A 12,500-nucleotide genomic window follows, 5' to 3' on the forward strand; every position below is an offset into this window, starting at 1 on the left:
CCACCATGAAAACCAGGAATACCTAATGAACTGGTGGGTGTGGCCACAGAAAAACAAAGTTTTAACTCTTTCTGTACACTTTTTTTTTTGGAAAAAATCTTCCTCCTAGTATCTATCTATAAATAGGGATGGGTATCGTTAAGATTTTAACGATTCCGATTCCGATTCCGGTTCTGCTTATCGATTCGATTCCTTATCGATTCTCTTATCGATTCTCAGCTGGTCAGAAATAGTGGCCAATAGTCTTTTCTACCTCCTCCACTCCTTTTCTTCTTTTTCTAGAGAGGTTTTGGGTTATTTTTATTACTGTTTTGGGTGCTTATTTCCCACACAACGGTGTAACAAGTAACTGTTTATTAGTTATTTTAGCACACAGTGCAACACACAGCACGCATGCACACACACAGTCACTCACTCACGCACACTACAACATCGGGTATTATTTTTGTAATGGTTTTCTACAGTTTTTTATTCCCCATATACAATGGTGTTAGTTTGCAACAATGAGCCTACAGACAGATCTAGTTCTCAAATAAATAGACTTTGTTGTGCCATCAAAGTGGGATTTATTTGAAAACAAAATTTAAATTCAACTTCCCTTCCAACCGGAGGTGGCAAGGTGACCATGTGATAATCAAACACCTTGTTTCAACATAGTGTATTCCCCAAAGTCAAGTACATTATTGTTTTAATATAGCTCTGTGTGTATATAATTATCTTAAAAAAAAAAAAAAAAAAAAGCACCCCCCCTTGCAGCGCCCCTGGAAACACCCTCAGCACCCCCCTTCCAGGCTGTTCCAGCGCCCCTGTAGCCTACTCGATCTGTAGCCTACTCTCTCGCTGAAGCTCACGGAGCTGCTGCTGTACACAGCTAAAGCACTGTCTTCAACAGTTTGGATCAAAGGATTTACATACTTTTCTTTCTTCATGTGATATAGGGGAGCATTTAGCAACACGGAGCACATTGGACATGTAGCGCGTTTTGTAGTTAGAACGTGGGAGGCGGCGGCAGGCGGGCTTGCAAAACAAACTTTTTTGGGCACTCTAGCTCGGCGGGAGACTTGTCCGTTAATAGAGTGAGCTTGAGTAACAACTTAACTTTGAAAGCTGACGCCTCATTATCAAAACATGAACATTCTCGTGAAATATACAGCCAGACTTTAGAACGCCTCTGTTTAGACAACATGTTGGCTGAGCCTGCGTCTAAACAAGGCAGCGCGGCGCGTGTGTGATGTCATCGCGCATATGCAGGAATCGATAGCAGAATCGTTAAGGACGTTGGCTAACGATTCCATGGAACCGAACCACGGTTCTCGATACCCATCCCTATCTATAAATGCGAGAAGTCTCTGTCTGTCTGTCTGTCTGTCTGTGTGTCTGTGTGTCTGTAATCCGCGTATCTCGAGAACCGTTCGTCCCACCGGCTTCAGATTCGGCACGCGCGTTCCCCGCCGCGGCACGGAGTGCAGTGCCGGGTCTCGACCCGACCCGACGCGCGGTTTTCCCGAACCGGCGCGAAACGTTCGGAATCTCCTTATGCGGGGTTGATTGTTGACATCAGGCTGTTCCGGAGGAAATCGGCGAAAGCTCTGACTCATTGTGACATCACTTCATAAAAGGCTCTGACATCATGTACGCCACATGAGTCAACAAAAAATCTCTGTGAGTGTGTATGTATGTATGTAATCCGCGTATCTCGAGAACCGTTCGTCCCACGGGCACGCGCGTTCTCCATATATGGGCATAAAATGAATGCCCCCATATATGGGCATAAAATGGATTGCAGACAGACAGATACAGATATCTCCATATATGGACATAAATGGACAGAGGCAAACAGATGGTCAAAGATCTCCATATATGGGCATAAAATGGACGCAGACAGACAGATACAGATATCTCCATATATGGGCATAAATGGACACAGGCAAACAGATGTTCAAAACGGGTCCTATGACAACAGGTATAATGAGGTTTGCATTAAAGGGGGAACCGGCACTGTGCAACAGTTGGAGGCACAGACAGATACTCCATATATGGGCATAAAATGGACGCAGATAGACAGATATCTCCATATATGGGCATAAAATGGACCCAGAACTATAACTGCAGTGATCTCCATATATGGACATAAAATGGACGCCGACAGACAGACAGACAGATACAGATATCTCCATATATGGGCATAAATGGACACAGGCAGACAGATGGTCAAAACGGGTCCTAAAGGGCGGGGCATTCATTCCCTATTTACATTGTTCCGAGTTGGCCAGGTCGCCGACTAGACGCTGGGCCGGCCCAGCTTCTAGTAATCACAATACCTGATCATCATGTTTTAGGGGGGAAAATAATCATGGCACTGCATCTTTAAGCACCTCCCACAGCCCAAATGGAATGATCCTCTATTACATAAAATGTTTCATGTTATGCAATCAGACCGATTCGACTGCCAATCTCTCAGTCAAAACATGCAACATGTCGTTGCCTATTGGTCGACTGCCAGTCGACTAATAGGCCTAGACTCATTTATACCCAATATTAAAACCAGTCCAGTTGTACTGGAGAGGGGTTTGTAGACCCAGAGGCTCTCTAAAAAAAAAAAGAAAAAAACAAATTCAAACTCCATATGACCATGATCATAATCTCACCATCTTCTCAAAGTTGACCAGCTCTCCGTGAAACGTCTTACAGCTCTCATGTAGGAACGTCAAATCTGAGCCAGAGAGAGAGAGAGAGAGAGAGAGAGAGAGAGAGAGAGAGAGAGAGAGAGAGAGAGAGAGAGAGAGAGAGAGAGAGAAGCAAGATTTGTGAGCTGCTGTTGTGACAGGAGAAGGATGTCTAATGGAATACAACGCCACCTTAAGAACTACAAATCATTGTGTGTATCCCTACACTGCTCACAGCGTTCTGGGATCTTGCCCCTGCACCTTGAAACTGGTAGATATAGAGGAGTAGTGGAGGAAGAGAGGGTTTGTATTCATTGTGACATAAATGATATTGAGAATGAGTTCCACTTGTTCTACTGCCCTTTGTATCATGAGCTACGTCAAAGACTGTTTAATAAGTGTAAAAACCTAGATTTGATATGGTTAAGTGACGCAGAGAGACTTGGTTGGATTTTTGAACACAAGATATTTGCACTGGCAGAATATTTAGAGAAAGCATGGGACAAACAGACAAAGAAATTAAATATGTAAGGTATATTTATTTTGTTTTGGCATTTTCTTTTCTTTATATTATTGTTGTGCACTGTGTGCAGTTTCCAATAATGGAATGTGGTATTGTTTATTCATGTTTGGTGTCTTATAATCCCGTAAGGGATGGGTCTTTTTGACAAGACACGAAAAGAAAAAAAAATCATTCATTCATTCATTCATTCATTCATTCATTCATACAGCCTTACACCCAATGACCTACATAGAAACACTGTATGACAACAGAGCAACTAACTTGAATTACATCTGAATAAATTGCTGCTATTCATCGCAAAGGTTTTATACCAAGTGAATGTGAAACATTGAAACACTGCTGTCCATTTTCAAAAGCTTATACTAAGCTATCCTTTAGAGCAAGGGGCACCCTGGGGTGCCGTGATGGCAGTCCAGGGGTGCCGCAAGATAATTTGATAATATTTGGAATTCATCGATATCACTACATCAATATCACTTCACTATGCTTAGCAAAAAAGACCTGATTTGCACTGTACTTGATGAGTTATTTTTCCATCTACGACAACTCTCTTCACCAAAAATAGCCGATCTACAAGCTCACAACGCGTCACAACACGTCACAAGTTCACAACGCGACGCTTTGTGAGCTTGTAGATCGGCTATTTTTGGTGAACCTTCCCCCCAGAATAGGCATGCTGGGGTTCAAGTGGTTAAACGTCAAGTATAATGTTATTTTCAGTCAGTTCTGATGGAAACGGATATTTCTCCAATATGATGTAAGTTTCTAAAAAATGAACAGTGTAATTCAGGGGTGCCGTGGATGAAAAAGTTATTTACAGGGGTGCCCCTGAGTCAAAAGACCGTTTTTTTTTCCTGAGCAGTGCCCTATAGAGGGCGCAGCCAGCCATGGTTGCCATGTGAACAGTAGTGTTAAGTAACTATAGTAGCCTACATTTACTTATGTACTGTACTTAAGTACAATTTTGGGTATTTGCATTTTACTTGAGTATTTCCTATTTTCAATCATTTTAATTCTACTCCAACACTGGCTGCTGTTTGCGGTGGCGCTTTCTACAGGGGAGCGTTCAGGAAAACGGTCTATATGAATGTATAACTATTTCTGACAGAAAATGCAACATTCTTATAGTTTTGTAAGATAGCCTTCCATCTAAGTTGCAATGTAACAGAGCTCTGTTTACATATTGTTTGTTTTTAAGCTCCTTTGAATTGAATTGAGAGAAAGAGAGAAAGAAAGAAAGAAAGAGAGATATGAAGAAGGTTAAGTTGCAGTTACACAACATGCTCATTGGGCATTCACGAATAGTGATTTTTAGTATTCAAATTATTCGACCTCAAAGTATTCGAATAGTCGAATATTCGACAGGACTTGCCAAACTGGCCAAACTGTCAAATAGTAAGTAAGCAAGAGGCGAACATTGTGAAAATAGCCGATCTACATGCTCACAACGCTTGTGAGCATGTAGATCTGCTATTTTCACAATATTTATCTGCGGAACCGAGTCACATTAAATGTAATACATACAATTCCAAGTGCTTGTCAGGGTGGGGGTCCCCAGTTCAAATATGTTTATTTTGGAGGTCACTGCCTAAAATTGTTTGAGAACCCCTGGTATAGAGCATTAAAGAAATTCATCCACCAGGGGCATTGACAACTCATTTTTATTACTTTCTATCAAGCCTAGCTTTATAAACTATATATTTTTTAAAGAGAAAACAATAAAGAAATACAAATAAGAGAATGTTCATACATGTGGTCACACAAAAGGATTGTTCAGGTGGAAGTTTTAGAATTCTTCGATTTTTTCAACCGCTCAACAACATTAGTCCTTGAGCAAGGCATGGATCAATCCCCGGACCGCACTTCCCCTGTTGTCCTTCTATTTAAAAAGTAGCAAAAGTAGTAGATCTACAAGCTCAAAACGGGCAGATCTGCTACCTTTGCTACTTTTGTGTGCCACGCTGCGAGCTTGTAGATCTGCTGTTATATGATGAAGTAGGGCGTTCATTTGCAGGGGGAACAATAAGTTAATAATTAGAATATATGTAGATAAGAGGTTTCTGCCCCGAAAGCAAAGACATGTTGATCCTGCTAACAGGCTAGTCGCCCGCTGGCGCTGCGAGGCGCTGTGAGCTTGTAGATCGGCTATTTTCGGCAAAGAGGTTTGGTGTAGAGGGGAAAACGAGCAGACTAAGTACAGAGGGAAAGGTCAAGTTTATTAAGTATTGACGGTTCAAGTGGTTAAATATCTGAAAACACAAATTGACATGAATCCAAAATACACTGATGATCGTGCTGTCAAACAATGAAACTATATGGAATATGAACAGGTTGTGGGGGTCCCTGCTTCATCTCTCTCTCAACTAAGTAGGCCTGAAAACGTTGAAGACCCAATGGTCTAAGAGGATCAGATCCCATAATCATCCTTCTTTCCTGAGTCTGTCTCTTCTACAGTAGACCTACTGTACTGTACACAGTCTCCCTCTTAGCTGTCCTGCTACTGTATCTGTCTGTCCTACGATGTTAACTAATATAGTAATATACACAGGTTGCATATTACAGCAGTACTTGTGGTAATGCACAGGGGAAGCCAGTGTCTGCAGAATCTATTTTAAAGCTATTTTAATCACACACGGGCTGGTCCCAAATTACTTATGTGAATTATTATGCTACCAGTCCAGGACACTGCTGAGGTCTAATGACCTAGGCCTTCTAACTGTTCTAGGCTGATAAAAAAACTAAGGGTGATCAATCTTTTACAGTTGTAGCCCCGACTCAGTGGAATTGCCTTCCTCAGGCAATGAAAAAAATGGTAAAATGTTTTTTTCTTTTCTTTTTCAGTTTTAACTCCCTATTTTCATGTTATTCTTTACTTATCTTTAATTATGTAAAGTGTTTTGTTTGCAAATCACCTTGCAACTCTCGTTTCGAAACACTTTATTTTGAATTAATCTCTCTCTCTCTCTCTCTCTCTCTCTCTCTCTCTCTCTCTCTCAGTTGCTATCTCTCAGTTAAATTATGGTCTGTCTCTCTCTCATCTCTAACAGTTCTACTCCACTGAATCCAGACAAAAAGGGACGAAAGATATATATGAAAAAAGAGGAGAAAGAGAGAGATGTGAGCAGATTAAATGGCCATGTGTGTGAATACAAGCCTGGACAGTACAGTACACACATGTGGTACAGTATTAGAGTATGTGTACAGCATGTAAGCTTTCATAAGACTGTGCGTGTGTGTGTGCGTGCATGCGTGTTTTAAACACCTCAGCAGACCCCCGCTGAGGTGAACGGGTGCAGCGGAAGACAGGATGAAAAGAAAGGAAATATGAAAGCGACAAGGAGATTAACGAGATACCGCGGTCTTTGAAGTGGCTATACCTGTGTGTGTGTGTGTGTGTGTGTGTGTGTGTGTGTGTGTGTGTGTGTGTGTGTGTGTGCGTGCGTGCGTGCGTGCGTGCGTGCGTGCGTGCGTGCGTGCGTGCGTGCGTGCGTGCGTGCATGTGTTAACATGGATCTGATTAGCAGGGGATGTGAATTAGCAGGCGGAGCAGTAGCTAATGTGTCTACCACACTAACATGCAGCTGTGCGTGTGTGTGTGTGTGTGTGTGCACACACAGGTCTGTGAGAGAGGTACATGATCAACATCTGGGCCACAGCTGGAGGGCAGAGCGACAGAGAGAGGGAGGGAGGGAGAACGGAGAGAGAGAGAGAGAGAGAGAGAGACATAACATGCGTTCGCAAATGCAGTCCGACACTCTACTAGGGATGGGACGATACGATCATTTCATATCACGATTATTGTGACAAAAGAAATCGCGATTTACGATATTATCCCGATAATCAAAATCCATTATCCTGGGGCGGAACATTTGCCCAAAAAAATAGCAGATCTACAAGCTCAAAACGCATCGCAGTGCGATGCGTTTTGAGCTTGTAGATCGGCTAATTTTGCTTCTTTTGAATTGGAATCCTGAATTCTTTTTTGTTATTTAAAAAGTATTTATGTCATATTGTTTATGTCCCAAAAACGTTTTTCAAAAGGTTTGAGGCTAAATTACCACTCCTGAATAGAGAGCCTCTCTCATTTTTGAATGGCTCTGAGAGCATTTTCAGCTGCAGTACCACCTTTGGCCTGAGCTGCCAAAGACGCATTTATCAAGTAAGGGATATCTTTTCAGTTAGTTTTGTTCTTTTCTCAAGACATAGTTCTTATTTTGATTTCAGATGAATGTTTAGTTTTAGTTAGTCTTGCCAGCCAGACTGTGCCTCCAGTCTGGACCAGGGGTGGGCAACTTTGATGATAGTGCAGGCCACTATATTTCCACCTTCACTCCAGAGGGCCACATTGCATATTGCTACGTCGTACATATTGTATCGCATACAATAGAAGCAAAACTAGCAGATCTACAAGCTCAAAACGCATCGCGCTGCGATGCGTTTTGAGCTTGTAGATCGGCTAATTTTGCTTCTTTTGAATTGGAATCCTGAATTCTTTTTTGTTATTTCTTAATTGGAATCCTGAAATGTAACATTTTGATTTAATTTCAAACACATTTAGTTATATACTAGTTATACTTAGTTATGTTAACTTTATGAACCTAAATACAAATACATTGGACATAAAAAACTACTAATATTGACTGATGGAATTAAAGCAGGTCATGTTTGGAATTGTAACAGCTGAAATCAATAATATATTCAGTATTCCGGTATTAACCTGCGGGCCACATTAAGTGAAGGTGGGGGCCGCATGTGGCCCCCGGGCCGCCAGTTGCCCATGTATGGTCTGGAGCAACGGAAGCTGTGAGAATTATCAGGCCGGACTCACACATGTGCGACACGCATCTTCATCTTATCGCCTGAGAATGGCCACTGGGGGGCGCCGTACTAATGCATTGTCAATGGAAGGTTGTTTGGTTTTTTGTCGTTGCCGTGTCTCAAGCTCAACCGCAACCTGTACGCTCTTGAAGAGACGCGGCAACGACAAAAGACCAAACAACCTTCCATTGAGAATGCATAAGTACGGCGCCCCCAGTGGCCATTCTCAGACGATAAGATGAAGATGCGTGAGTCCGGCCTCAGAGGAAGATGTGACGCCTCCTCATCCGTTTCGTCTTTACAGTCACACAAATTAGTCCTAGATAAATAAATACAAACATAATAGTTTGCTGCTCATCAGAAATGGAAATTCCAAAAATAAAATGTAAAGATATATATTTTTCAACATGTATTTTCGTGAACGGAAATGACGAACAGATGAAAGCTTCCTTTCTCGGCTTTGGAGAGGTGTAGTTCCAGGCTCTGTATGGCATTCAGAGATTATGGGATAGTTGTCTGGCTAGGCGAGACTACGTTTTAGTTACCTCTGATAACCTTGGTGTGTGTGTGTGTGTGTGTGTGTGTGTGTGTGTGTGTGTGTGTGTGTGTGTGTGTGTGTGTGTGCGTACATGTGTGTGATTACCTTTGAGCAGCAGAGGAGTGAAGGGTATGAGAGGAGGTCTGAGACTAGACATCATCTCTCTGTATGACTTGTGGTTCCTCGATGGATCCTGTTCTCACACACACACACACACACACACACACACACACACACACACACACACACACACACACACACACACACACACACACACACACACACACACACACACACACACACACACACACACACACACACACACACACACACACACACACACACACACACACAGACTTTATTCACTTGTTTATTTTATGTTTTTACAAATTACAAATCAATGGTATTCTTTTCAACAAACCACTTTTGTTTTGTTTGGTTTGTAGTTGCACATAGACTGAACAAAAATAAAGAAATTAACCAAATTACTACTCACCGCAAGACCCTCAAACTGCTGAAACTGCTTTCTGAACTTTCCAGGTAGGCCCTGAAAAACACACGCACACGCACACACACACACACACACACACACACACACACACACACACACACACACACACACACACACACAGTATTACCAATACAAAAAAGTGAAACTACACTTTTACGACAAATAACATTGTATGCACGTGTGTGCGTGTGTGCGTGCGTGCGTGCGTGCGTGCGTGCGTGCGTGCGTGCGTGCGTGCGTGCGTGCGTGCGTGCGTGCGTGCGTGCGTGCGTGCGTGCGTGCGTGCGTGCGTGCGTGCGTGCGTGCGTGCGTGCGTGCGTGCGTGCGTGCGTGCGTGCGTGCGTGCGTGCGTGCGTGCGTGCGTGCGTGTGTGTGTGTGTGTGTGTGTGTGTGTGTGTGTGTGTGTGTGTGTGTGTGTGTGTGTGTGTGTGTGTGTGTGCGCGCGCGTACCTCCCAGGTGAGTCTCAGTCTGCTGACAGCAGGGTTGTCCAGACCCAGAACCACAGCCAGGAAAGACAACAGGTTCTGCTGCTGTTTACATCTGTAACACAACATTAACATTTCAGGGGGAAAGATCATTTAGGTTGAATAAGCTTTATTGACAAGAATGGCAGCATACATACAACAAAGACAGCGCATACAGATAAGCAGCATACTAAAGCAGCATATGAATGACATAAGCAGAACAGCGTGATATATGCGGCATATCTAAACTACAAGCGGAACCTTAGAGTGGCCATGGATTCGGCCCTTGGATCGATGTACCACGGCCACGATAAATGTTTACGCTATATCGTGGTTTAAGCTCTCCGCGGTCACATGATCCGAGACCCCCAGCAGGGATAAGCCTAATCCAGAGGGGGAGTTGGGGAAGGAGGTGGGGCAGCGTTGAGTTTAGCAACTGAAACTAAGCAGTGGTAACTCTCCTAAAGTATTCTGGGTAAGAGGGGCCGGGGGTACTAGCCCCCGCCCACCTGGGGCGCGCTGTCAACCCCTAGCTCCTCCCCCCTGAACTGGCTACGTCATACTTCCTGCGCTAAATGTATAACATAGTAACATGACATCTGTTTACAGCTGTAACAACACATTAACCTTCATAAAATCATCTTCCTCTAGTAACACATTAAATCCATCTCCTGCTACAAAACATATATCTCACCACATTGTGGGCAAAAACCTCCCATCTCAATACACCAAACTTCATGCACATGTACATTTGAGGACATTCTTTTATTCTCTCGTTGCTCTTTTGCCTTTTGCACTCTCTTTCTTTCCCCCTAAATCCTTCTACATCATTATCATTGTTATTACTATCTTTTAAGATTTTTTGTTTTTGTTGTTTTCTGTTATTATATATGCCGCTGAATTGTCTGAAGTTAGCCGAATAAAAATAAGTGTTACTGTACCTGTACAAAAGATGTAACAATATAGTACAACCGTGACCTTGATCTCCATTTTTTTTCCGGAAATGAATACCCTACTCGATCAAACTACAGCGTCACACAAAAGTAGCAGAAGCTACAAGCTCGAATCCCTGCGCAAAGTAGCTTTGTAGATCTGCTACTTTTGATACTTTTGAATTTGAATCCTGAAAAGTAACAGTCTTGCACATAATGAGGTTTCCACCCCGACAGAGACGACTAGATCCATGGCATTAGGACTCACAGAGCTGCTATCTTGATGAACTTGCGGAGCAGCTGGACTCTCTTGGGCAGAGACTGACACTGGAGGATCTCCGTGGCGACCCAGTGCTGCACCTCGCTGCAGCGCTGCAGTACCAGCTCCAGGTTGAGGGGGCGCCAGCGAGACTGCTCCCCGTGAAACACGTAGCACACAAACTCCACCTGGGCAGGGCAGGACACCACCGAAGAAGAGAACAGCCAAAGGTATAATTATGTATCGCTGAGTTGGACACGATAACGAAAACCGTCAATAACTATAAACTCAATTTGTATAGTACCTTTCAGGACATGAAATGCAGCTCAAATGGCTTTACAAAGCAATTAAAAAACAGAGCACGAGTGCTTGACAGAAAAAACAAATAGAATTTGACAACAAAGCAAAAAAGGCAGTGAATCAGGCATACCAGTGAAGACACATGAATAACAACAGAGATTAAAATATCAACTAAACAGTAAAAAAAAAAAAAAGGTATTGAGCTGTGCTTTAAAGCTACAGTATATAATGTCTACAGAGGCAATGGGAGTTTATTCTAAGCCGCCGCTCCGTAGAAGCAGAATGCCACTTCGCTGTGTTTTTTATTCGCCATTTTATGCACTTGGAGCACTTCAGCACTGGAAGACCTGAGGGGGCGGTTTGGAACGGATCTCGGCAGGCGGTCAAAGAGGTAGGAGGGTGCTAGACCGTGGTGTGCTTTCTAGAGGTAGATAGATACCTTTCTAAAGTACATGCACACCACGATGGACCCTTCTATTGGAGATCATGTTTTCACCCCTGTGTGTTTGTGTGTGGCTAATCTTGAAAAAAAGATCTGCATCATATTCGTTGTGCACGCAGCCAGTAAGCAAACGATACATTTTCTGGGGCAACCTGCCAAGATCACACATGTCACAGAGAAATCTCGCTCTTTCGAACGACTGCCAGTTCGACAAAGGAGCGTCGGGAGGGTTGGCGACTCACCCCAAAGAGGTTAGGTTTAGGGTAAGAGTTAGAGTTGGGTGTCTAACAGATGACATGTAGTAACAGCGAAGCTATCCCCATGTCACAAGGGTAATTGTTTACTCTCAAAAAAGCGCCTGCAATGTAGTGCATTCGAAACTACATTGCAGTGCACGTCATGGGGTGATCACTGCTTGCCTCCTGTGAATTGTTTTATTTTTATTTTTATTTATTTTGTTTTTATTTTGTGAGAAAAAAAAAACCTGGCTGAAATCTGCCAATCTCAACAGGCACTAACGGCAGCTAACAGAGTATGTTTCAGCCTGATGTACTGTATGTACTGTATGTACTGTATGTACTGTATGATGTACTGTAAGGGATCTCCATTCAAAACTAAACGCAGAGAAGCAGCATTTGCACGCGCTGCGATGTGTCGTATAAGCTTGAGGATCGGCTATTTTCAGCCAAGATATTTATTCTAGGTGTGAAGAACAGAAAGTGTGCTAGTCTAGAGCCCTGAGGGACTCTGTGTTTAAGTATTTAATGTAGACCAGCACTGACCTCATGCACACAGCTGAACAGCTCCCAGTCAAACACCACCAGCTGATTGGCTACTTCCTCCGCCGACATGTCGTGCAGTTTACTGTCGCCCGGCGACCAGTGGATCTCTTCCGGAAGAGGAAGCTGACGGAGAGAGAGAGAGATGAATAGAAGGACCAAGGACCCCCAAAATGATATCTATTATATCGTCACTGTCGGGCAGAAACCTCGTATCTCCAAGTCTCAAATGTGTAATTTTTTTTTCGCAATTTAAGTAAAGCCCTG

The 12,500-nt window shown here is 43.1% G+C and overlaps 1 protein-coding gene across 1 annotated transcript in view; it reads right to left on the reverse strand.

Moving 5' to 3' along the window:
• The window catches only part of rapgefl1 (Rap guanine nucleotide exchange factor (GEF)-like 1), a gene marked incomplete at both ends in the record, with an annotated part of 87,388 nt that overhangs the window by 3,487 nt on the left and 71,401 nt on the right, over positions 1–12,500 (reverse strand). Inside the window, 6 exons of the mRNA XM_080724864.1 lie at positions 2,649–2,713; positions 8,651–8,738; positions 9,042–9,092; positions 9,507–9,597; positions 10,722–10,900; positions 12,237–12,359. Of these exons, the coding sequence (XP_080580990.1) occupies positions 2,649–2,713; positions 8,651–8,738; positions 9,042–9,092; positions 9,507–9,597; positions 10,722–10,900; positions 12,237–12,359 (597 nt within the window). The remainder of the gene's footprint in view (positions 1–2,648; positions 2,714–8,650; positions 8,739–9,041; positions 9,093–9,506; positions 9,598–10,721; positions 10,901–12,236; positions 12,360–12,500) is intronic.

The sequence above is a fragment of the Nannobrachium achirus genome, assembly GCF_963921795.1.
Source record: "Nannobrachium achirus genome assembly, chromosome: 4".
Lineage (NCBI taxonomy): Eukaryota > Metazoa > Chordata > Actinopteri > Myctophiformes > Myctophidae > Nannobrachium > Nannobrachium achirus.